A 26,462-nucleotide genomic window follows, 5' to 3' on the forward strand; every position below is an offset into this window, starting at 1 on the left:
GACAACCTGTCATTGCGTATAATTAAGCCGAACCAAGGACAAACATAATTTTTCTCAAGATCACGTCGCATCCATAACACACAGACCGAATCTTATTTTCATTTTGGGCTTTGTTTGTTTCTACAATGCCGCCTTTTTTAAATAAATATGCTGGTTCTGTGCTTGTAGCAAAGCTGCTGTAATTACTGTGTAATCATATATATATGAATATTATAGGAATATTAATCATTTTACTCTGTATTTTTGGCTCAAGACTGGCTTAGAATAAGCACAAGAGTGGTCTTTGATCGTGATGGATACCAAATTGGACACTTGTAGTTACACTTTATACCTCTAGGGGAGCCTAACCCAGCTGTCTTTGGGCGAGAGGCATGGTACACCCTGGACTGGTGTCCAGCCAATCACAGGGCACATATAGACAAACAACCATTCACACTCACATTCATACCTATGGACAATTTGGAGTCGCTAATTAACCTAGCATGTTTTTGGAATGTGGGAGGAAACCGGAATACCCGGAGAAAAGTACCCACGCATGCACGGGGAGAACATGTAAACTCCACACAGAGATAGCCGAGGGTGGAATTGAACCCTGGTCTCCTAGCTGTGAGGTCTAACCACGCAACCGCCGTGCCGCCCTAAAGTCAAAATATAACAAGAAAAAGTCTCAATTTTACAAGAAAAATGTCATAACATTGTGAGGAAAAACTTTAGTAGCATAAAATTGAAATATGTTATTCTTTTAGACAAAATGTTATGAAAAACAAAACAAATAATGTACTTATATTGGTTGGGGAAAAAAAATTATAATGTAGGAGTAAAATTGCCTGTACCCTGGTCTCCTAGTTGTGAGGTTTGCGCGCTAACCACTCGACCACCGTGCCGCCACTCTAGGGGAATCCGTCAATCAAAAAAAGTATAATAATAAGTCATTGCACTGATTATAAAATACATGGTATTTATAACCATACAAATTCAAAAACACTCTCGAGTATTTGACCAGGTTTAATAAATTAAACGGCTCATGCACAAGTTGTGTACAAATAATGACAGTACAAAATGAATGTACAAATAATGCTACAAGAAAAGTCAGGCAAACACTGACAGGAGAGTTTGAAAGGTTCAATAAACAAAGAGGTCATAAAAAAATAAGACATTGTAAAAAGGACCCCGATACCCACCCATCCACCGAACCCACCCACTCACCCACACAACAAAAACCAGTAGCTTATTTTTAGTTGTCATACAAAGTTGTAAGAACTGCAACCGGGTACGTGGACTAGATCTATCACAGCACAGACTAAAGCAAAAATCACAGCAACACAATCGTTCCACATGCTGAGATACAAAGCACCGATGCATGCTGGCCTGTCAGCAGCACACAACCCCCCCATCCCCCCCACCCCACCCCGACAAAAATGGGGACGCACGGAGTCGAGAAAAGTGTCACCTCGTGCATGGTAAGAAGAGTCCATACAAATTTTTAAAAATCTTTTTTTTATGTGTGCGAAGGAACCGATGTGCGTTCAGAAGAGCACGTCTACGTTTTTAATCAGCATCTCCACCACCTGCCTTTGGAAGCGGATGTCGTTGAGCGCGGTCATGGCGTCCAGATTGGGGGTGCGCATTAAGGTGGGCCCGAAAACGATGGCCAGGTTCTCTGCGTTCATCAGGTTGTATTTCTCGTTTTGTGTCACCCTGAAATGTGACAAGACAACAAGTGAAACCCTTCCGTTTTCACCAGGAAACCCCATATAATAATATCCATGTTATGGCATTATTGGCTTACCTTTTTAAGTGTGCCATGAGATACTTGAGCGTTTCGTTGTGGGGAGGGGGCAGCAGAGCCAGAGCCTCCCGGAAAGCTTCAAGCTTCTTGTCTGGATCTGTGAACTCTGACACGGGAACAACGTAATGGTTAAAAGCCGACACAGCTCTTGGGATGCATTCAGGGAATCAATGCTTTGGGGGGGGGGGGGGGGGGGGGGGGGGGGTGATGGAAGCCATTAGCCTTCAATGGGAGCACGCTAATGCATATTCCGCTAAACACGCTTGTCAAATATTTATGCAGGGCTTCTGCTGGGTGCTGACGTGGACTTTGCACATCTCTCCAGGCATTTCTTCTCAGCTTTGTCAGACTGGACTGCCCAACAGCTGTCCTATCTAGTCTATGAGCATCAACTGATGAAGCCTGCTTAGAAGAGGCTAAATAAGATTTCAGCAAAAACAATCTGAGCCTGATTAGAGTTGTCCTATCTAGTCTCTGAGCATGAACTGATGACACCTGCTTGTAAAAGATGCAAAACACAAATGATAGCTGTCCTATCTAGTCTCGATTGCAACTGGGCTGTTCATGTTGTCTTAGAAGATGTTTCAGCTGTCTTCCAAGCAGACTTGGTAGGACAGCAAGATAGTTCCAGTAAACTGATGAAGCCTGCTCAAATGAGAAGTGAAACATCTTCTAAGACAACAGTCCAGTTCATGCTCAAAGACTAGATAGGATACTATTTATCAACTCTCCATAGGACAGCTCTAATTAGAGGCTAAACTTTGTCTGACGCAACTTGAAACCTATCTAATCTTTGAGTGTGAACTGAACTTTGAGTATGAATCTGACCAACTAGATAGGACAGCTCTAATCAGACTATCTGGTCTTTCAGTATGAACTGATAGACCGGGCAAAGGGATAGGACAGCTCTAATCAGACTAGAGCTGTCCTATCTAGTCTTTCAGTATGAACTGATAGACCGAGCAACCAGATAGGACAACTCTAATCAAGCTAGAGCTGTCCTATCTGGTCTTTCAGTATAAACTGATAGACCGAGCAACTAGATAGGACAGCTCTAATCAGACTAGAGTTGTCCTAGCTGGTCTATCATTATGAACTGATAGGACAGCTCTAATCAGACTAGAGCTGTCCTATCTGGTCTTTCAGTATGAACTGATAGACCGAGTCTGATTAGAGCTGTCCTAGCTGGTTGCTCGGTCTATCAGTTCATACTGAAAGACCAGATAGGACAGCTCTAGTCTGATTAGAGCTGTCCTATCTGGTCTTTCAGTATGATAGGACAGCTCTAGTCTGATTAGAGCTGTCCTATCTGGTCTTTCAGTATGAACTGATAGACTGAGCAACCAGATAGATACTAGATGTCCTATCTAGTACGTCAGCATCAACTGATGAAGCTGATAAGACCAGTCCAGTTGATGCTAGCTCAGTCCAGACTAGGTAGGACAAGTCTTTGAGCATGAACTGAGGAAGCCTGTTCAGATGACAGACAATGATGAATGGATGAATATGTTTTGTGTGAAACTCACTTGCAGCCTCGATGAACCTCGGGTAAGCGTCGTACGAGATGACGGGAACGGGCAAATCCCGCAGGTAGAGCTTGAGCGCGCCCGTGATGATGTTGATGTCTTCGTAGGCTTTCACTGAGATGTCAGTCTTCTCTCCACCTGTGACAGGACAATGTGTGATGGAACAAGAGGAAGGCAAGAAAGGACAGCAGAGTGAGAGGCGGTTCACACTCGTACTTTTGACATCAAGTCTGGAACACGGCGGCCATTTTGCTGTGGACGGGATACATTTCAAAGTATCTGCTATCGCCTCCCTTGGTTCTGTGCGTTTTGGCGAGCAGGCCGTGGCCTACTTGTGCTGGCAGGCTGAACATCACAGCGCTGTGAGCTGGAATGACACTCTGTCATGGATGATCTCCCACATGCTCATCTGGGAAAGACTTTAACCGACGCTCCACTTGAAATTCACACTCCACTTGCTCAATGTCCACTGCTCATTTTTAAAGATGAGCTTGAACCCTCACCATTGTTTGTACGCTGCATCCTTTCCTTACTTCCTGTTGCCTTCAAAACCAATGTTATCGCTGATTATACAGTGTTTATTCATGTCCCTTTAGATCAGGGGTCTCAAACATGCGGCCCCTGCCTTGATATGAAAGTTTAATGTTAGTGCGGCCTGCGAAAGTTTGATATGGATGCTGTATGGTATCATGTACCCAGAAAAAATTATTACGTTTGATTAATGTTCATGTTAAAGGTTAAATAACTGTTAATAATTATCCTCCCTATCCGTGTGGAAGTGGTAAGTTTTTGGATATTTAAGTTTAAAGGAAATAACTTGAAGGCTACCGTTTAGGTCGCTAGCTCTCTAGTTTGCGAGTTAGCATGTGTCTCAAGACCGAGCAGTTGCGCAATATGTTGTAAATAAAAAGAGTATAAATGTGACTATAGTCGTGTTTTGTCATGTCTACAGGGCTCTAATAATGCTTTGTTCATTTTAATCTGAAAAAAAATAATTTGTCTACCCACCAACTATATGTGGTTTCTTAAGTTTTTATTATTTGCCGTTTTATTATATTTATTTATTACTGATTGATTGATTTTCTTTATTCTTGATTTGTTTATTTATTTTTCATCTTACACAGAGAACTCATACAGATAAATAAATTCTCAATACCGTAGTATTTCAAATCGGGGGCGGGAAAACATTTCTGTTTCCAGGGGGGTGCGTGACAGAAAGCAATTGGGAAGCACTGGTGTCATGGTTAGTGTGGTACTCTTCCACCCCCCTCAGGTGATTTGTGTCAACACTTCATGTGAGGCACACTTGGGTACTCTCAGAAGGACACTAAATCCTTCCGCAAAGTGTCACTCTCTCATTAATCAAACAGTGACGGTCATCTGCATGCAGGTGCAACACAAAGGAAATCAAACCTTTGTCGAATGCCATCTTGACTTCTTCTACCGAGTCGCTGAATCCGGATATTCTGTAAAGGCCTTCAGACTTCAGTCCTGTGTGGCGGGGGGGTACAAAACTGACGTCAACACACTTGACACAAGTCATCAAGAAAATGAAGTACCGTGCATCACCTGTGGTCATTTAGGAAATGGAATTAAAAACTCTCATATGTATGCATAAAGGATTATGGGTAAAAACATCATCTAAAATAATGGGCAGATGCAAATGGTTTTCTGCATCACTGGGCAACCTAATAAAGACATGCATCATCCGTCGAGGACGGAATCCATGAGCTCCTCCAACATCGTTTCAGGGACATACAGTCGTCCATCGCTATATTTTAAATAACCTATGGAAGAAATGGTTGACTATGACCTATTATTATTAGTCAAAAAATATACAATATGAAAATACAAGTTGTATGAAGTACAGTGGTCACTCTGCATCAGTAATGACGAGCCAACATGCCATGGCTGAGATCGAGTGGAAAAAAAAGGTTTGCCTCGCATTCCATGTGGAAGTGGTACATTTTTGGCTTCTTTGTCCTTCTTCCTCACTCTGTTTGAAACATTTATTTAATTTGAAAATAAGTCAATTGGAGACGCTAAGTAGTTAGCTCGCTAACTTCTTATGCTAGCGGCAGCCGTCTGTTATGTCCCTGCAGTAATCATGTAGCCTGCGCAATGTGATGTAAAAAAAGAATAATAGAAGAGTAAAGCTGACTATAGGGGTGTTATTTCATGTCTAGAGAGCTCTAATAAAAAAAAATAAAATATTGTTTGTAAAATATTCAATTTATTCATATGGAGTGATGCTTCACAACCATGAACTTGCCACGGTCGCCATCAACAATGGATGACTATTTGCGATTCAGCATTTTTGGATGTAGTTTTTGAATTTTTATGTGAAAATAAGTTGTTTTTTTGACACTTTTATGAGTGCATCAATTCACTCTCACCTCTCGACTCAATCTCTCGTATGCACATGTCCACCACCATGGGGCGTGCCGTGTTGTGAGCTTTCACCAAGGTGCTGAGGTCGCAGCTGTACACCTTACGGATGTGTCGCAGGCTGGGCTTGCAGTTGTTGGGAACCAGAGGCGAACACTGTTTGTGGACGTTGACGCCGCAGTCTGCAAGAGAAGACATGAGAACCGATTATTTACCTCTGGTCATGCTCCTTTGGCACGCTAAATAATAGCGTTGATGCATTCTTTCAGTTCAGTAACCTCATTTAGCTTTTGTATTCACTCAGATTCCTCTGGGAAATAATTGACAGCTTCATTGTGGGTCTCCGCCACGAAAACAACAACAACAAAGGACTTGTTTTTCTCAATCAGTGTGTACACCATGAATGTCCTCTCTGTTATGCATGGCGAAGTAACAGCGAAGTGCCGTTGGCCATTGTTACTCTTTGGACTACTTTGAGAGGACGCAAAACCACATGAAATAACTCCAGATTAAGAAATTTCAGTAGAATGGTAAAAAATGCAGAATAAACCAATTTAGGATTGAACCAGCAACCATCAGCTTGGGAGACCAGCACTGTATGAACTCGAAAATGAGTATGTCACAAATATACTATATTATGAATTTCCACCAATTCCATTAATTTCCAATGGGAAAAAATTTACAGATTATGGAACATTTTCAGAAAAGTCCTGAAGATGATTTGATTTTGCAAAAAGTCGGAATTCGGAATAAAAATGAAGAGTGAAACATTTTGAAATGTAATGTGGAACCATTACATGAGGACTGAGGATCGAACCAGCAACCATCAGGTTGGGGAGGAGTGAATTTGTTTCGTTTTAAGCGCACTAAAAACGGCAGAATTTGAATAGTTGGAATGTAAAAAAAAAAAGGGAATGACTGATGAAATGTATCAACAGATGACATAATGCTTGGGGGGTTCGAACCAGCACCCACCTGAATCACCCTGAAGATTAAGAAGAATTTGAATGCATTTTCGTGCAGTTGAGGGCGTCATATCGTTTGTCTGTTCGTTTTTAGCAGACTAAAAACATCCGAATTATAAAGTTTAAATAGCATATATAAGGTGAACCATAACAGCACAATAAGCAGAATGTTACCATAATAGGAAATGGAAAATTATTTTCCACTGTTAGGGGTCGGGAAATAAATTAATGGAAAAATTGTCACAGAAATTATAGTAAATATGTTTTTTAAATGGGCTGACTAGTTCACGTTGGACTGGTTTAAATCGGTTGAAAAATGTGTGAGTTAGCAGAGGCGGAATAAGAAGTAGAAGTGGAATAAATACATGAAAAATGGTGTCGAATTTTCTATGTGCGAATGCCGAGAAGCAATAACAACCAAAATATAAACTCCTAGCTGAATGCATGAATGATTTCATTTACACCACAAGACGGGACTCCACTCCTCCAAGTGCAACAGAGCTGGACGTATTAGAGGAACACTAAAAGGGATGAGAAGCGGAGGAGGAACGCCGCCACTGTTGCGCTTTGTTGTGTTTTTTTTTTTTTTTTCCTGCTCTGAAATCAAAGCTCATGCAGCACAATGGCAGCGGAAGCAGCAATTCAGCCGCTGCAGGCGACACCAGACCTACTTTCACACACTAAAATGGAGCAGCTCCTCCAGCTCTTAGATCTTTTCAGTCCTCTCTAATTTCAGAGAGGTTTTTATCCCCGCCACCCCCCCCCCCCCCAACTCCCACCCCAAATTTTACCACTCAGTAAAGGTCTGCGCCATAAAGCTGGGAATCGAGTCCACGCAGAAGCCGAAGACAAGGTTTGGATTAAGATGGGTCCCGGGAGGAAAGGTTGCAGCATTGATATGCATTGGTGCAGAAATGTAATTACCTTAAGAGATGACTCTCTTAAGGAGATGTGACAGGCAGTACAATGGAGGCCGGCGTCCATGTGTACAAAGTGAGGGCCTCCCAGGTCTCAGGTGGGGGGGGGGGGGTCAGGCGGACTCCAGCAGGATGCATTTTATTGCGCTGTCAGCGTTTTGCTATAATGCGAGGAGGCTGCACTTTAGATGGTGGCTTGTTTTTCTCACCGCGTTTGACCTCCACTCGTATTTGTGGGGGCTATTTTTTTTTTATAAATAATGAATATTACTGTGTGTGACCCTGCGGATTGGGCAAAGCAGCGGCTGCATTTTAATTTGCGTGGAAACGGAGCAGCTCTGAACTCAGCGCCTCATTAAAGAGGCGTGCCAGCTTTGTTTTCCTTCACGGGCATGATGGGATGAGACTGTTGGGGGGGGGCGGGGTGGTTTAAGGAGGGTGTACGCTGATGAGGAAATGTGGCACAACAAACACCAAGCAAAGGCTGGCTCCCTGGCGCTGGGCCAAAACAGTTGAGCTGGTACAAAAGCGGTGAAAGGGGGTGTCGGAGCACTTTTTGCCTATGCAAATCCCAGCACCATGAGAGACTTTGGTGGCCTAGATTCTCTTTGACTGTGGTGGAAAAGTGAAGGAATGGCAGCGCAAGAAGGCAGACCGAAAACATAGGCGGCTTTAATTTGGTTGCTGTGGAGCTTTCAAAATGGAAGCATTAACAATTAACGCCTGAGCTCCCGCTGATCCTGTGTGTGTGTGAGTGACACACTTTGTTTCATCAATAAAACATCAAACAGGCATTGGCAGGACGGGGATTTCATCAATTACTTTAAAATGGAAGCTTCACACAAAGTGGCAGGAGAACATTTCTTTTCTTGAAGGGTACATTAGTGTCAATTGTGGGAGAATAGTTCAGTATTATACAACCCATTAAAGCAGGAGTGTCCAAAGTGCAAAGTGGGACACGGCATATTCAGAAAATATATAATTGGCTGGTGGCCAGCCAATCACAAGGCACATATAGACAAACAACCATTCACACTCACATTCATACCTATGGACAATTTGGAGTCGCCAATTAACCTAGCATGTTTTTTGGAATGTGGGAGGAAACCGGAGTACCCGGAGAAAACCCACGCATGCACGGGGAGAACATGCTAACTCCACACAAAGATGGCCGAGGGTGGAATTGAACCCTGGTCTTGAAATAGTTGAAATATTTCAGAAAAAATATGTTGTTTTTTTAAATCATAATATTATGAGAAGCAAAACAAAGTAAAAAATTAATTTTTGGAAAATTAGGTTGGCGGAAAAAAACAAGACAACCTGAAAAAATATATATAATAATATAGGAATAAAGTCATAATATTTTTTTTGTAAAACTATTTCTGAAATATTTTGAGAAGTTTTTAAAAACAACAGCAAATGTGAAAATTATAATTCATCATTTTTGAAAAATTAGGTTGTGGAAAAAGTTATATTCAAAATATTATGGTAGTAAAGTCATAATTAGGACAGGAAAATTTACAAGGAAAAAGTCGAAGGATTAATAAAGATTAATAAAGAATTATTATTATTATAATTATTATTATTATTATTTTTGGAAAACTACATTGGAGAAAAAGTTATAACACTGAAATAAAGTCAAAATGTTATGGCAAATTACAAAAAGAAAATTTGCAATGATTAAGAAGAAATTTCAATGATTTGGACATTTAAAAAAAATTAAAAATGAGGGGAAAATAAATCAATCAATAAATAATAAACGTCTTAGTATATTTTGCATTATTTCATTTATCATTGTGTGGCCCTTCCTGGTTAAGGTTTGGATGATTCCTGCTTTTCCTGGTTAGGGTTAGTTAGTTCCACTGTTTGTCCATTGGTGGCTGGTCCTTCAACTCCTACATCAAAACATTTATAATATTTATAATTAAACAGGCTTTTAAAATTCATACTGACTGACATGAACATGAACATCACAATTGACAGTCACAAGTGGGAGTGCTCCCATTCCACAAGCCTATGGGATGAGATCGGGAGCTCGGTGAACTTGCTGACTGCAAACTTGCTTGTTGGATTCGCTGGCTTGTTGTAACTTAGCCTATTCAGCCTCTCAGGTATGTTCTTTATGCCACGGCTGAGATGACTAACTGGCAATCCTTGACACATACCAGTTGTGTTGTTCTGTGTGCTATTTATTGTGTAGTTGCCTTTCCAAATTAAATGTTTCTACTTTGTCTTCATTTTTGGTAAATAACTTGCCAAATGAATGTGACTTAAAGTGACTTAAAACAAAGAAAAAGCTAATGACTTCAAAACAAAAACAGAGTAAAGTATTTAAAAAGGTATAAAAGCCATCACATGTAAACGCTAATATAAAATGATCCCTATCGTTCACAAACATGGAGCCATCGATGTTACGTCATAGCTTTAGCTTTAAAGCCCTCATTTCATTCTATTATACAACCCCCCTCCTGCTAATCCGGTGTTTTCACTATTGGGATTGTAGATTAAAGGGGAATAATCCAGCTCCAGATGCGCTAAAAACCAAGTAACCCACATACAGCAATGCTCACTTTGGACTTTGGATGTTTGACAAGTGTACCTGAACATTTCACCCCTTGAGCCATCAGCCCCCACATGAAGCTGGCACAGTGGTCGCACCAGTGAGGCCCGCGGAAGGCGTGGACCTGCAAGGAGGGGGGGGAGCACAGATATTAGTTGTTATGTTTGAAAGTGTGAATAGAAATGTCAGACCACTCTAAAAACAGACAAAACTCGGTTTTCCATGAGATGCCTGGGTTCTCATACACTCTTTCTGTTATCATATACCCTTCCATTTGGCACAGTAAATCATGTGGCGGATACACCCAGCCTAGCTTCTTTATTCAGCCATCTTGGATCACATAGCCGACATCAAATAGCTGTAAAGGAAAGTTGTTGTTGTGTATCCATATGCATGCATTACCCAATATTTTTGGCATGTAAAACAATAATGATTTTGGTTGATTTTTTTGGGTGTCCGGAACAGATGAATTGGATTTACATGATTTCTATGGAAAAAATTGCTTTGGTTTTGTATGTTTCAGACTTTTTGAAGACCTTTTGGAATGTGTTAATACGAAAAAGTGAGGTAGTTTGCCCAACACAACATTCTTGTAATAACAAAATAAATTGTGGTCTTTTCAGTTTTTGACCAGATTTATTTAGACCTTATGGACTAAAACTGAGGTACTGCTGTACTACTTCTAATACAATTGCCCCACTCGTGGCAAAATGTGGTTCTTTGCCCAATAAAAGACTGCATGAGGCTGAAAATGAGGATCAGAGTGAGGCTCAGGTTCCAACGCAACATTGTCGTGATATCAGGAACAATTGTGATCTTTGCTGTTATGGCACAGTCGGGGGTTTGACACCTCCATCGGCGTGAAGGCAAATTTGCTATGGAAACAGCCAGCCCCGCCAGGTAACAACAGCCCAGCCAATCAGGAAGGCCTCTGGGAGCGAGAAGCGTCGGTTTGAGGCATGGTGTCAACAACCGCGACAGCAGGCAAATCATCTTCTACAATTAGTGCGTCAAGAGACTGAGTGTTTATTTATTAGACGTCAAATCTCAACAGTCTGGGGTCGGTGTGCAAAGACATTTTCCAATTCTACTTTCATGAATTCAAGTTATGAATCAATGGAACACTTCAATGGCAATCACTACCAGCTAATAAGTCATTGAATGGAGGAAGCCGTAAAGCAGCGGAAACAATTCCTGGACTATTGGGGTTAGAAGCTACATCTGGGTCTAAGATGCTTCTGTTGTGGTTTCTTGTTAATAGGCTTTCCAATTGGGAGAACTGTACTCATTACAGACATTAAGTAATAGAGGGGAACAAAGACGGACGCAGCGCTTCAAAGCCCGCCTGGTAATATTTCTCTTCCTGCGCTGCTTTGCAGGAAAGCAGAGCAAAACAGGCGCCAGATAGAGGTACGCTCCACCACTCCATCAGCCTAATCTCTCCATCTGGCACTCCAATTAACGGCAGCGGCACACACAGCACCCCACAGATTCTCCTTTCATCGTACGGTTCTGCTTTTAATCTCCCACCTCCCATATCACGTCCCACTGGGGAGGCGTGAGAAGCTGCCCCGTGGCCACACATGATGGTATGAACCCGGCCGGACAACTTCACGAGAAATTCCAGTCTCACCTTGAAGTTATGGACTTTCTCCGATCTTTGCGGTCGGTCGGTTTCCTTCAGCGAGGCTCTGCGGACCAGTGAGGTGAGCTGTGAGTACGCGAAGAGTTTAAGAGGCTGCCAGAAGGTTGCCGAAGGTTTCTCTGGCCCCATCCTCATCCCAAGAGCGGCTGCCAAGATCTCCTCCTGGTTGGCTTCTCGCTTGGACCTCTGCACTACAGACTTGTCCTCCTTGTGAGCCTCGTAGGGCTCCTCGGACGGCATCCTAGGCTCGGCCGTCTCCCAGCTCAGGTGAGGAGACCCCCCCGGAGTCCAAACATGAAGAAAGTCCCTGATGCTCAAAGCAAGTCCTCACTGAACATCAGCATGAACATCATTGTTGAAATGATCCCAAGAAGAAGAGTCCTGGTAGAGCAGTGAACAAGGAGACAAAGGTTGGAGACCAAACGCTTTTTCTTGAAGCTCCCTCGGAACACGTATGCAGATGAGATGTGTGGTTGCGTTAATCCTCTCCTCGCTGTGCCGAGCTGATATTCTCCCTGGAACACAGGCAGCACACTGTGTTTAGATGCTGTCAGGGCAGGCAGAGTGAGGGGGAGGAGTACAGGAGGGGGGGTGGACTCTCAGAACAGTCACGGCAGATTAAATGGATCCCACCAGCCAATGGCGGCACGCATTCATCGGCTATGGTGGCTGCCACCCCGCCCCCCACAACCTTTCGCCGCCAGATAACCAAGCAGGGGAGCTGGAGTGAGAGTGGGCCGGTAATGAGCAAGGAATGAGTCACGCATCAGCACAGAGACCACTCGCGACAGGAGAGGATCTATTTTGAAAAGCACGTTGCCACAGAAACCGATCATGGAGGCCACCTGAAAGAACAAAAACGCCAATCCTTTAAATCATAAAATACGACTATGGATATTTTTTAAATGCACACATAAACATACTGTATATGATTTATCCTGAAAAACTAAGCTCCTCCAGCAGTTATCTGCAGCTGTGTGTTGCACGCTTAGAAACACAGCAAGAACATGAGGTGCGGGGGTGCTGGAGCCTATCCCAGCTGTCTTCGAGGGTAAACCCTGGACTGGTGGCCAGCCAATCACAGGGCACATATATTCAAACAACCATTCACACTCACATTCATACCTATGGACAATTTGGAGTCGCCAATTAACCTAGCATGTTTTTGGAATGTGGGAGGAAACCGGAGTACCCGGAGAAAACCCACGCATGCACGGGGAGAACATGCAAACTCCACACAGAGATGCCTGAGGTTGGAATCGAACTCGGGTCTCTTAGCTGTGAGGCCTGCGCATTAACTAGTCATTACATAATTATTTGTATTTTTCCCCAGGTAAAGACCCGTGACCCACTTTTAGGTGGCGACCCACCGGGTGAGAACCACTGCTCTAACTATGCCTTAATGCAGGGGTGTCCAAAGTGATGGTCATATTCTAAAATAAACAAACAGTAAAAATGGAAAATAACCACAAAAATGCTGATGAAACATTTAGAGTTAACGTTTCATCAGCCTTTTTGAGGCTAATCATAATATGCATAATAGCCTTTCGATCAAAATGTATTAATATCAAAATGATATCTCGGCTGCACGGTGGGCGAGTGGTTACCATCCCTCATGAGACCAAAAACAATAAGGAATACATCGTACATTTGCAGGCCTCAGTCCAGGGTGTACCCCGCCTCTAACCCGAAGACAGCTGGGATAGGCTCCAGCACGCCCGCGACCCTCGTGAGGATAAGCGGTAGAAAATGAATGAATGAAAAATGATATCTACACAGAATAATAATAAATAAATCTGTCACTGTGGGTGTCACGGGATTGGGTCTACGAGAAGGCACACAAAAAGAAAATTACAATACAAAAATATGACAATATATTACAAACTAATAAAACAGAAATGATCAAAATCTTAATACCAGTGTAAAAATTGCTTGAATTTACCTTTTGCACATTTATACCCTAATGAGGTTTTAAGTAGAGCTACAATATGCCAACGCAAGAAGGGGGAGGGTGACAAAAAACCTTTGGAACTTGTAATGAAGAAATAATAATAACAAAATGAAATTTTGTTTTTCACCTGATCAAAATTATTGACCACAGAAACAATTTGTTTAAAAAAACACCTTTGTTCCGTGTGAGGTTTCATTCTTTACGGACAGTTCTTGGCTTTCAAATTTGTGTTTCTGTTCCAGCGTGATGCTTGGGTGGCTTTTGTGTGGAAGCCCTTGAGAGCTCTGACCTCAACCCCAACCGCCACCTTTGGGACGAAGTGGAAAAGACACTGTCAGCCATCACGGTGACCTCTGCTCTCATGGATGTGGTTCTGGATGAGTGGACAAAAAAAATCCAACACACTTGATGCATATTGAGGAAGGTTTTCCCCTAAGGGGTGGAAGCTACTGTGTATTACAGCAAAGTGAAGAGCATGTATAGTATGTACATATAGTATATGTAATGCTATACTACAGTATACCCCGTATATCTTCCATGATGGCTTGATGCCTTTTGTCTCCCTTGCAGCCTTGGCCCGGCTGGTATTTTCTTGAGGTTTATTGTTCCCGTACTGACGCAGCAGCGTGCATGCAAATGAGCTATGAAATATAACACCACCACAGCAATGTGCAGACTGCTCCCGCAATTCGCACTGCGAGTCAAAGGCGATGATGTCGCCATGTCGGGGAGTCTATTTCCGACATTCACACATCAGTGCAGAGTTCATTCTTTATTGTCACGGCAGGTAAAAAGCTATGAGAAATGAGAGTGGCAGAGAAGAGCTTTGAAGAGGAGTGTACTTATGAAGAATGACATCCCAATCGGTGGCATCTGACAGGAGCTGAATCGCAACATAAAAGACGGCAAACAGAGCGCTTCCATCGCAGGCCTCCTGCTCAGCCGAGGTCCTCGCTCAGAAGTTCCGAATAGATAAAAGCCAGCAAGAGCCTTTGTATGCACCGGTTCATCCTCCAAGACCGTGAACACTTTCCTGGGCTTTTCTCACTGTAATTGTGTTGCCTGCTGTTAAGTGCACAAGGCGTGTCCGACTCTCAGGATGTGGTTCGCTTTGAACGCAGCTCTAATTGACTGATTGATTTACTCGCCACTCAGAATTGTCCAGAAATGAGACCCTTGGGGGGGTGGATGTCCAAAGTACAGTATCTTTCACATCTTCACAACATATCCGCCTCAGCACCATTAGTTCTCTTCTCTTTACGGTTTGAGAAAAAGAGTTTAACACTATAGAGTGGCTCCCTATGCATTTGCAAATCATACACAATCTTTACTCGTTTATGTCTTTCAGCTTCACTGATAATGTTGTTTGTCAAATGTCCAAGCCATTGCACAGCCATTGAACGCACCATAGTTGTGTTTGGTTAGGTTAGCACTAGCTTTGACAGTCGGCACAGCCTCCGAACTTGCAGAGGGGTGAGCGTGTTATTATGCCAGCTGTCTTCGGGCGAGAGGCGGGGTACACCCTGGACCGGTCGCCGGCCAATCACAGGGCACATATACGTAGACAAACAACCATTCACACTCACACACGCCCATTAACCTAGCATGTTTTTGGAATGTGGGAGGAAACCGGAGTACCCGGAGAAAACCCACGCATGCACGGGGAGAACATGCAAACTCCACACAGAGATGGCCGAGGGTGGAATTGAACCCTCGTCTCCTAGCTGTGAGGTCTGCGCGCTAACCACTCGACCGCCGTGCCGAGTTTTGAAATATTTTCAAAATATAAATATTATTTCTAAGCAAAAATGCCTAAATCTATTACTTAGCTACTTTTATCTTGGAAGCACATGGAGTCCAAAAATGTGTGGACCAGTGTAGCCCGGCGGGATCACATTTCCAGCACAAATCGTCTGTCGAGACCATCCCATTTTCAACATTCCAAGAAAAACAATGAAACATCAGTAACGTCTGCTTATTTCATGCTACGTATAATTCTATTTCCCCGGATCTTGGCTTGTTAAGGCTGGTCAAAAATAGAATTGCACAACCTTGGGTCAGACAAAAATGCTATTCTGTCATAAAGCAGTTAGGAGGCTCTAAAATTCAAGTAATTCAATAATAAACATGAAGAGGATTTTTTTTTTTTTTTGCACTAATTATATAAAAGTCTTCCAATAACTTGACAGTTGAATCACGCTCTGGGACTATTTCTCAGTCTCATGACTGGTACCCAAGAACTTTCTTTCATCTGAGCTTTGTTTGTTTCTTCATCTTTGACTTCAGGTCATTGGGCATTTGGAGATATGATGCTTTTTTTTTTGCTGTGTATAAAAGTTGTTACATAAGTTGATGTCCCTCTAATGCACCGCTGACCCAACACCATGACCTACTAATAAGTACACAGCAGCAGTCCTCGCCCTGCTGTCATGTTCTTGTCCGAGTGGACATAATCATTGACACGTGTAATCTGGAAATCCCACCTCACTGCTGTAACCTTAACATGTACTTTAAACGATACATAACATCACAACATTTGCTTTGCCAACTTTATCCTTGAGCAGAGCTGTGGATCACAAAGTTACGTAACGTTATGTAACATGATGATGAGTGTGATGCAGGACACTGCGAACAAGTCTGATAACATATGGAAGAACTTTATCCTGCCGTTTTGAATCGGGTCGGACATATGCGGTTGTCCCTTACAATATCATGGTTCGTTATCACTACCTCAACATTCATTTGTAAATGGTGTCTGTTTTACAGTAGACTATTGTCTATTATTAGTCAAACATATGGATATAGTATGTAGTATTCTGATCACTAGGTGGTAGTATTGACACAGAACATAGAGACATTACCTTACATTACAGATTACCTTTACACTGCATGAAGTCATGAAGTCAGCCATAGCTGGAAAAAAGTAAAAAAAATGTTCTCCTCCCATTCCGTGTGGAATTGGTACATTTTGGTACACAAGTTGTAATGTAACGTAATGATGAATAATAGGAGTGGGAAGGTGACTATACAGCAGGTGTGTTAGTATTTCATGTCTCTAATTTCATTTCTGGGGCGGGCTGCACGGCGTATGAGTGGTTAGCGCACAGGCTTCACAGCTAGGACACCCGACTTTGATTCCACCCTCGGGCATCTCAGTGTGGAGTTTGCAGGTTCTCCATGTTCATGCGTGGGTTTTCTCCGGATACTCCGGTTTCCTCCCACATTCCAAAAACATACTAGGTTAATTGTCAGTGTGCAAAAGGTTAGGGACTTTGGGACTCCAGCAAACCAGAGTGAGAGCCATGATGCGCCAATGGCCAAAACATGGATCAAACCTTCCCAGGCTTGGCTGACCAACCACAGAGGGCAGGGATTACTCATCCAAGAGATCACAAAAGACCACCAACAACATCTCACCTCACTTGCCTCAGTTGAGGTTAGCGTTCATGACTCCACCATAAGACACTGGGCAAAAGTTCCAAGACCAAAACCACTGCTGAACAAAAAGAACATTTAGGCTCGTCTCAGTTTTGCCAGAAGACATCTTGATGATCTCCAAGACCTTTGGGAAAAACTGAATTTTAGGGAAGGTGTTTGTCCCATTACATCTGTCGTAAAAGTAACGTGATAGCAACAGTAAAATACGGTGGTGGTAGTGTGATGGTCTGGGGCTGTTTTACTGCTTTAGGACCTGGAAGACTTGCTGTGATAAATGGAAGCCAATCCCATCTGATTTCAGACACAAGGTGGGGTACACCCCGGACTGGTGGCCAGCCAATCACAGAGCTGCAGCCCCAACAAAGCTTATTTGCTGGGCTTGCAAGAAACCTGCAACAAATTAAAGTCAATTTCCCCAGGAAAGATAAATTACCGGCATGTGGCTGGAACAGTCTGTGTTGTGACAGTGATGTATGGTGCTCCGCTATCACCATTTGCTATTCATACGCAAGGTCAAAACATGGGTAAGACACACAGCGCTATCAAGATATACTGTAGCTGCATGTTGATATAACCATCAACTGAAGTCTGATTGTGGATTCATTCAGCCACTGTCACACAAAAGTATTATCTGAATAAATAATCCACAATGCAGCTCAGTCACGGTCGTAGTTTGCTTAGACAATGAATGAAACGCCAAATGACACAAAAGTGTTTATATTGTCATCATTCAGTGGAAACGGAGGAATGACCGAGTCCAGTTCTAGGCCAACATACATATCTACATAGGAAAAACTGGCCAATGTAAAGACTGACAAAGGATTCCAGGCGATAATTAAAAGGTTTTTATCTGCGTGTGGCTCTGCAAGCCATTTCCTCCAATGATAGTCGGAACAAAAGCTCCCAGACGTTGATTAATGGCTCATTGTGTGCTGGCTATTTTGGCAACAGGTGATACAACAGTTAGCGTGTTGCCTTCATAATTTAGTCATCCATTCAGCGGCTAACTGAAGGCAACAGATGTCAGCTTTGCAGAAAGCAACCCGTTATATTTCTGTTCTGAAAAGGAACGCTAAATGAGCGTCAATCGTCTGAGCACAATCTATCATGAGAGGGATGTTTTATGAACATTGAACATAACGCTGCTCTTCTATTTGCTGGCGACTGCTGACAACCAGCTTGACAACACGGTGCACAACGGCACAACTTAGTGACCAATCGACCAAAAACATAAACATCACAACACCTAACAGCTAAGTTTTATGTCCCAATGTGTAAGTGCTAACAACAAAAACCTAACTTGAACTGTTATTTACAAAGTGACCTCAAAGCATGCTGGGTATAGCAGTGGAAACACCTATATTATATATATTTCAAGAAAAAATAGTCTGCATCTCACCTTGAAAAAGCCTACTGTTATGTTATTATCAACTTTTTGTTTATTTTTGATGGTTTTTTTTTTTCCATTTTCCAAAGTTCTCAACTTTTACTTGGAATTTTTTTTTCTCATAATTATGACTTTGTTTCTGGAACATCATAACTTTTCCTGTAGATGTTTTTCCAAAAATGACAACTTAATTATTTCATTTTTCATCTCCATGCTACTAAAATTGTTATTTTTCATCCTCATATTTTGACTTTAGTCCCATAAATTACAGCCTTTTTTCCATTTCTGCTGATGTTTTTCTCCAAATATTTAAATATATTTTTCTTCTTATAAGAATATGTAATATGTTATATTATGACTTTTCCCCAAGCTAATTTTCCAAAAGTGACAACCTTATTTTGCTTTGTTTCTCATATAATGACTTAAAAAGACTTATTTGTCTAATATTATAACTGGAGTATACTAAAATGAATTCCCTCATAATATTATGAGCTTATTTCTCATAAAAGTGTGACTTTTCGTTATATATAGGATATTCATTGTCAGAATATTATGAGTTCATTACAATGTTTTCTTGTTTTTTCTTCATATTTAACTGCATATAACTGCATGCTCTGTTGAGGTAATTAGGTAGATTTGACAATGACGTCATCTAGCCCCCCCCCCCCGCCACTCCATAGACAGTATCTGCAAATAGTCCACTCAGCATGAAAAGCTCCTTTGTAGAAGTCAGCATCACATGCCATAACGTAACAAAACGTAAGAGATGGTGAAGGCCGCCGGTCAGCTATTTATCCGTCTTACATGATCGGACCTCCTGCTGAGCGATCAAAGGCGTCCGCCATGACTTCTGGTCATGTCATGAGCGGTGCTTTCAAACAAGTAACAATGAACATTAGCACGCAGGCCTCACAGCTAAGAGACCCGAGTTCAATTCCACCCTCGGCCATCTCTGTGTGGAGTTTGCATGTTCTCCTTGTGTATGCGTGGGTTTTCTCCGGGTACTCCGGTTTCCTCCCACATTCCAAAAACATGCTAGGTTAATTGGCGACTCCAAATTGTTCATAGGTATGAATGTGAGTGTGAATGGTTGTTTGTCTATATGTGCCGTGTGATTGGCTGGCCACCAGTCCAGTCACCAATCAATGATGTTTGGGAGAGAACACTGATTCAGGCACGTAATAGATGCGTTAGAGTGATATTCCGCCATGAATGGTCCATAAACATGCTGCTACAGTCGCTGGGGGACAGCTGCTCTTGACTGCCATTTGGCAACAGGACTGGACTCTGAGATGTGTAATCTGCTCACGATCTGCTCTGGCTGCACAGGACACAAACCTGTGGCGTGTTGAGCATATTGCATCTTATATGTTTCACTAGACGCAGACATACGGCAGCTGCTTGGAGTGCCAGGTTCCCATGAGAATGTTTCTGAGCCGTTGGACTTACTTTATACGCGGCTGGTTGTCTTATTGGCTTGGTTAGCAGACTGGTCCCATGAGGAGCTGATATTCATTGATATTTTACAGGTGATGGATGAGAAATCGGCTGGCGATCGGTCCAGGGTGCACCAAAGTCAGTTGGGATAGGCTCCAGCATACCTGCAACCCTTGTGAGAATAAGCAGAATAGAAAATGGATGGATAAGAAATGTATATATACTTATACTTGAATTAGTCTTTAATTGCTTGCCCTTGCAAAGAGACTTTGCTTGGTGCGACAGCCATGGTTTTGTTAATACAGCGATACCTTGCTTTTTATTATTCATTTCTCCCAAAACATACAAAAACGGAATGACGGAAGCATCAAATGTTCCATGTGAATTCTACGCTAATCCAGAGGCAAAATTATGGCAAAACACATTTTTAAATGTAATTTTTCTCTATATTTTTTAATTTTATCAATTAATTCATTCATTTATTATACATATATACCAGCACAATACATCTTTTAAAACATTTATAGTTTTTGTGATTTTTAAAAAGCTTTTTTATTTTAAAAATTTCATAAATTTTGTATTTTTGTTATTGTTTTAAATTGCTTTGCTGTTTAAATTGCTAAATTGTTTTAATTTTCCAAAAATGTGTTAATTTATATACCAGCACAACAGATCTTCAACAACTGATTTTAAATTATATATTTTCTATTTTTCTTTCGATTAAAAAATATAATTAAATTGATGTATTTTTTTTATTTTATTATTATTCATTTATTCATTCATTTTCCACCGCTCAACCTCACGCGCGTCGTGGGGGTGGTGGAGCCTATCCCAGCTGAGAGGCAGGGTACAGTTTAATTTATTTTAATTTACCAGCAAAACACATTTTTAAATGTCATTTTTCTATATATATTTTTTAAATTTTATCAATGAATTCATTCATTTATTATACATATAGTATAGAGATGTTGTGTAATATTTGACAAAGTATTGTATTCCAATGGTGACACTATTAGATAAGTCAGTATAGAGTATAGTCCAAATATGGTACAGCGCGTGTTATAAGTATCTTAACCCTTATTATTCAATGTGTCCTTAAGAGGACTGATCCATCCAACAGCGTGGGTGATCACGATGCATTACTTAACATCAAACCTGTGACCGAGCCACTTGTCCCGAGGAGCCAGCGTGTCCGCTCATCATGTGGCCCCGTCGTTGCTCCGTCCATGTATATCAAGCCACCTCCACCTTACATAATATGCAGAAAAAAGATCTTACACAAGCAGTGGGATAATGACTGGAATCATTCATTCTTTGCTTTCAACAACTAAGCCTGAACTCTGTGCTCTCGCTCAACTATTATCTAAGCCTGGTTTTCCACTCCTGTCATTGTGTGTCGTCACACACATACTCAAAAATACAGATACTGGTTGGTGGAGAGATAATTCAGCTCTATGATGTCAAAGCAACGTGGAATAGTCAGGCGCTGCCTAACGTCCTCTCACAAGGACAAGCACGCTCATTGTTGACGCGCCGCCGTGCTTGCCTCTGGCGCGTTGGCCACTTTCACACGCTGTACTTCCTCCGAAGGCAGGATGAATTTACGTACATGACGTCATGGATCTGTCCCAACACGCAACGATCTGTTGTCTAACATCCTCAGAAAAAGATCCTATCAACTGGAAGCAACGTGGCATATCAGCCACCTTAAAGAAAAGCAGACCTGCTGTGGGACCTCATGGAGAGACTTGCCCACCGTCAACAAAGAACAGGCAGCATCTGTCAAGGCAGATTTGGTTTGGTTTCAACCAATATATACAGTTCCCTAATCCCATAATATTGCTTTCATGTCCAGGGAATACTGGAGAGTTAGCCGATATAGAGAGCTAATAAGATCTCCTTTAGAGGACACAAGTAATAAAAAGGGTGAACAGACAGCCACACGTCTGCAGGGATCAATATCCGTCACGGCTAACGTCTGCCAGAACCACACACAAGCACACAAGGGCAGACAAGTCCAAGTGTGTAAGGGTGAGAGGGGTACTAGTAAAAATGTCTATTATGGCTGGAAAAGGTCACTACTAGCACTATCGGCAAACCTTTATGGACTCCCACTTTCAGAAGGATTCATAAGCACAGCAGAACATCGGTTTTTGAACATCCCAGTTTTGGTCTGCTTTAATGATGTAATGCAGAACAAAGTGTTGTTTTCAATCGTGAGGTTTCAATGAAGATGCTTGTTTATTCCGGCATCTCGGATCACACATGCCGAGCACGGAAAATGAGGATAAGCGGCATAGAAAATGTATGGATGTCTGGCGCTGTTATGACTTTGTATATGTGGTGTTTAACATTAGAGTCCTGTAGACATGAAGCATCTTTTACACTCCTATTATTCATTGTTCACACCACATTGTACAACTCTTATGCTGCAGGGAATCGAGACGGCCACTACCTAGCACACTAGCCTGGATTTTTTTTCTTCTAAACTTAAGCCAGAAACTTACCACTTCCACACAGAATGGGAGACCCTTTTTTCACCCAATGCAGGTAATGTCTTGTCAATGTTTTGTGTCAATAGTGCCAACTAGTGACAAGTTCGCTTATAGTTCATCATTTATATGCATTTAGAATTGTTTTATGCATGTAAAACTCTAAAAATGTGTTTTGCTTGTGTATTTTAGCCGGGCTAACTTACGGTTACGGCTATCATTTTGTGAGCATGCTAAGTGTATTTCTTAGAAACTAAGGACATTTAGTGATAAAAATACACAAACACACCGGGACTCACACGGTGTATTAACAACACGACAAGATGTGTGCCATATTGTACGCTAACTGAGGCAAAATTTAGCCGAAACATGCTAACCAGGGCGGACGCTGACTGAGGTCTATGGATTGTAGAGAGAAGACTGAAGAAAAACAATGTAGAGGCTCTGCCTTTCAAAGGATTTTATTCAAAGGAGTAGAGATTTACAAATGGTTCGGCCTTCTTTAGTGTTTTCCTTCTCTTTTGTTCAACATTAGTAGTCTACTGTGTTAAAAGAGTACAGTATGAAATAAGAGAGCAGGGAGATCTTGTTGTTTTCAAGCAGCCACTTCAGTCTCTTCCCCAAATTCCCCTTCGTTGTCCACAGTGGCATCCTGGTACTGTTGGTACTCGGATACCAGATCGTTCATGTTGTTTTCCGCTTCAGTGAACTCCATCTCGTCCATGCCTTGAGCCGTGTACCAGTGCAAGAAGGCCTTACGGCGGAACATGGCTGTGAACTGGTCCGAGATGCGCTTGAACAGCTCCTGGATGGCCGTGCTGTTGCCGATAAAAGTGACAGCCACCTTGAGTCCGCGGGGCGGGATGTCACAGACGGCGGTCTTGATGTTGTTGGGGATCCACTCCACAAAGTACCTGCTGTTCTTGTTCTGGATTTTGAACATTTCCTCATCAACCTCCTTCATGGATACACGGCCACGGAACACCGTGGCGACGGTGAGATAGCGTCCGCGGCTCGGGTCGCATGCGGCCATCATATTTTTGGAGTCAAACACTTGCTGGGTGAGATCACGGACCGTGAGGGCTCGGTACGGCTGGCAGCCCCGGCTGGTCAGAGGGGCAAAGCCGGGCATGAAGAAGTGCAAGCGGGGGAAAGGCACCATGTTGACCGCCAGCTTGCGGAGGTCGGCGTTGAGCTGACCGGGGAAGCGCAGGCAGGTGGTGACCCCGCTCATGGTGAAGGACACCAGGTGGTTCAGGTCTCCGTAGGTGGGTGTCCTCAGCTTGAGGGTGCGGAAGCAGATGTGGTACAGGGCCTCGTTGTCAATGCAGTAAGTTTGATCTGTGTTCTCAACAAGCTGATGGATGGAGAGAGTGGAGTTGTAAGGTTCTACAACCGTATCGGACACCTCAGGACAGAAACACACGGAACCTCTTTATCACAGGGTACAATTTCAAAGTCACACTGAATGAAAGACTATCACACCTTGGGGGAAGGCACCACGCTGAAAGTGTTTATGATACGGTCGGGGTATTCCTCACGGATCTTGTTGATCAGTAGGGTTCCCATCCCAGAACCGGTTCCACCCCCAAGAGAGTGTGTGAGCTGGAAGCCCTGCAGACAGTCACAGCTTTCTGACTCTTTACGCACCACATCCACTACCGAGTCAACCATGTCAGCACCATCAGTGTAGTGACCCTTGGCCCAGTTGTTAGCAGCACCACTCTTACCTTAGAGAACAATCACACACATGAGCATCTGATCTCATCTGATTGGATAACACAAAAGATTGCAGTCTGTAATTGACACAGCTTTATGCCAACCCACCAAACACAAAATTGTCAGGTCGGAAAATTTGACCAAAGGGTCCAGACCTTGCGCAGTCCATGGTACTTGGTTCCAAGTCCACGAGAATGGCACGGGGCACATACTTGCCCCCTACACTTCAACCACACCAGTTCGTCAATGCAAGAACAAAAGCTGAGGAAAGGCATAAATCAGTTCCTAGCCAAGCGACCAACCTGCGGCCTCGTTGAAGTAGACGTTGACCCTGTGCAGCTGGAGCTCGCTATCGCCGTGGTAATTCCCGTTCGAATCAATGCCGTGTTCGTTGCTGATCACTTCCCAGAACTGCAGGCAGAAAATGGTAAGGATAAATTCTGGAGTGTTTTTGTTCCTCGCTATTCCTGGAATCAGCTTGTTCTATGAATATGGAAAATACCACGATAAACACTACATCATAACATTGCATCATAAGTATTTACTTTGTAATTATTACATTTTCAATTATGCGGAGGAGTTGCGGTTCTACTCAGAGTTTCTCCCAGATGACAGTGCTACTCACCTTATCTCTAAAGGGAAAGCTTATGACCATAAGTGACCGTAGGAATGCAATTTATTCACACAACGGAGCAATGCAGAGTCTGCATAAGAGCCCAACTATATCTTTTTTTGATTGAAAAATGAAAAAAAAAATTAATTCCCTAATATTGGAATCGGCCCGGAAGAAATTCTAATCAGTCAGTCCCTAACGAGAATGTTTTATTCATTGTAACCAAATGATATTATGCATAAGAAAAAAATAATATATAATAACTTTATATTTATTAATATTTTCTTACCTTGCAACCCATTTGGTTACCACACTGGCCGACTTGGATGTGCACAATTTCCCTCATTGTGGACGAAAAAGTTGAGTCTTGGGTGTATTTCCAGCAAATTGCTTTCTCACGGTGAAGGAAAAGGAAAAAGTGTGTGTGTGTGACAAGTTATAGAAATTTCATTTTGAAATCCAGTCAAACACTGATAAATGTCAAAATGAAAACACAAAAGATAAAACACTGTGGCTTCACCATTAATATCAATGTCATCAATGAAATACAAACTCATTAATTGCATGTAACGTGATCATGAAAATGCCTAATTTAACCACAAAAAGTAGTATCGTAAAACGGGGTTTTCAGGAAAATTCATGCATTTAAAACATTTTCCCGAAAATTGTCCCTTATTACCCCGCCGTCCCATAACCCCTTTTTATGGTACAATATTAGTTACAATCGGAAACTTACCACCATTACCAGTGCCTCATGTATTAATAACATTTAAAGGGAGTGTATGCAAATGGTTCAGATGGCTTTTTAAAACCAAACCATATAAAAACACCACCAGTAGCAATCGTTACCAATAATGATTTAAAGAACAGATTGGAATTCACAATTATGATTTAAACTGCAAAAAATGGGTGTACAAACGTAGGCCCGACTAAAATAACTGGCGTCCATGGCTGTCACTCACTGAGGACATACTGAAAACAGGAAGAGGGCGGGACATAATGCGGGCAGCACATTCGAATGTTGGCGCCCTCTATGCAGCCAGAGAACGTATTGCAATACAGTTCCTTTAACAATAGTCTCTTATTTCTTGTACTTATTCATTGACCGTTCGTATTTGTGCACTTACTCAGTAATTCGCGGACCGCCTGGAGGTTTTGTTAGCGACCACCAGTGGTCCGCGACCCACTCTTTGAGTCGTCCTGCTATACGACTATCATTACTACTAATGTTGAAGTTAAAAAAGTCAAATATGTAAATATATGTGGGCGAACAAATGAGGGGGGGCAATTACGCTTATGGCAAAACTGGCACTTTTCGTGTGTACTTTTTATAATACGTGACGTCACGACGACGCCATGTTTCCATCACAACACAACCCGCCTTGACGTTCGCTAGCATAATTAGCTACACAGGCTACACACCAACACACACACAGTCGCGTCATCGAACATTTAGTAGGAAAATAAACATTAGAATGAGTCTTACCTTCTCGCAGTTATCCCCACAAGCCGACTGGCGGTGGCTTTTGGGTTCAATTCAACAATTTCTATCTACCTAACACGGTCAAAATGAACACGACCTCACCCACTAACGACAAGAACCAAGTGCGGCCATTGCTGACTGATGGTTGCCAG

At 42.3% G+C, this 26,462-nt stretch overlaps 2 protein-coding genes across 15 annotated transcripts; both read right to left on the bottom strand.

Moving 5' to 3' along the window:
• Positions 1 to 990: 990 nt before the first annotated feature.
• chn1 (chimerin 1) lies at positions 991 to 26,457 on the bottom strand. 6 transcript variants are annotated; one of them, XM_058081451.1, is made up of 11 exons: positions 26,314 to 26,456; positions 21,159 to 21,251; positions 20,016 to 20,175; positions 13,915 to 14,048; positions 11,779 to 12,635; positions 10,185 to 10,269; positions 5,712 to 5,885; positions 4,729 to 4,806; positions 3,316 to 3,453; positions 1,790 to 1,895; positions 991 to 1,698 (listed from the first exon to the last, which is right to left on the bottom strand). In XM_058081451.1, exons 5-11 carry the CDS (start codon positions 12,028 to 12,030, stop codon positions 1,527 to 1,529), a joined length of 1,005 nt encoding a protein of 334 aa, XP_057937434.1. In that variant the 5' UTR covers positions 12,031 to 12,635; positions 13,915 to 14,048; positions 20,016 to 20,175; positions 21,159 to 21,251; positions 26,314 to 26,456; the 3' UTR covers positions 991 to 1,526. The 6 variants fall into 6 exon arrangements, with proteins under 6 accessions (XP_057937434.1, XP_057937437.1, XP_057937436.1 ...); XM_058081454.1 differs by lacking the exon at positions 13,915 to 14,048 and having other exon boundaries at positions 11,779 to 12,305; XM_058081453.1 differs by lacking the exon at positions 13,915 to 14,048.
• LOC131135489 (tubulin beta chain-like) lies at positions 21,268 to 26,462 on the bottom strand. 9 transcript variants are annotated; one of them, XM_058081442.1, is made up of 6 exons: positions 26,314 to 26,462; positions 25,117 to 25,217; positions 24,517 to 24,625; positions 24,323 to 24,433; positions 23,981 to 24,225; positions 21,268 to 23,852 (listed from the first exon to the last, which is right to left on the bottom strand). In XM_058081442.1, the coding sequence occupies exons 2-6, from the start codon at positions 25,171 to 25,173 to the stop codon at positions 23,091 to 23,093; spliced, it is 1,284 nt and encodes a 427-aa protein (XP_057937425.1). In that variant the 5' UTR covers positions 25,174 to 25,217; positions 26,314 to 26,462; the 3' UTR covers positions 21,268 to 23,090. The 9 variants fall into 9 exon arrangements, with proteins under 9 accessions (XP_057937425.1, XP_057937424.1, XP_057937432.1 ...); XM_058081441.1 differs by having other exon boundaries at positions 21,268 to 23,903; XM_058081449.1 differs by lacking the exon at positions 25,117 to 25,217 and adding an exon at positions 24,226 to 24,263 and having other exon boundaries at positions 21,268 to 23,903; positions 23,981 to 24,109; positions 24,370 to 24,433; positions 26,314 to 26,433.

The sequence above is a fragment of the Doryrhamphus excisus genome, chromosome 9 (assembly GCF_030265055.1).
Source record: "Doryrhamphus excisus isolate RoL2022-K1 chromosome 9, RoL_Dexc_1.0, whole genome shotgun sequence".
NCBI classification, from domain to species: domain Eukaryota; kingdom Metazoa; phylum Chordata; class Actinopteri; order Syngnathiformes; family Syngnathidae; genus Doryrhamphus; species Doryrhamphus excisus.

What these genes read in the sequence shown, in the direction of transcription:
- chn1 (XM_058081456.1), bottom strand. Translation starts at nt 12,030, where the DNA reads ATGCCGTCCGAGGAGCCCTACGAGGCTCACAAGGAGGACAAGTCTGTA. An exon ending in CAAGATGGCATTCGACAAAG is followed by an intron (nt 3,454 to 4,728) that starts GTTTGATTTCCT and finishes GTCCTGTCACAG; the next exon opens with GTGGAGAGAAGACTGACATC. An exon ending in GAGGTTCATCGAGGCTGCAA is followed by an intron (nt 1,896 to 3,315) that starts GTGAGTTTCACA and finishes TTCCCGTGTCAG; the next exon opens with AGTTCACAGATCCAGACAAG.
- LOC131135489 (XM_058081441.1), bottom strand. Translation starts at nt 25,173, where the DNA reads ATGAGGGAAATTGTGCACATCCAAGTCGGCCAGTGTGGTAACCAAATG. An exon ending in GTAACCAAATGGGTTGCAAG is followed by an intron (nt 24,626 to 25,116) that starts GTAAGAAAATAT and finishes TTCTGCCTGCAG; the next exon opens with TTCTGGGAAGTGATCAGCAA. An exon ending in CTACTTCAACGAGGCCGCAG is followed by an intron (nt 24,434 to 24,516) that starts GTTGGTCGCTTG and finishes GTTGAAGTGTAG; the next exon opens with GGGGCAAGTATGTGCCCCGT.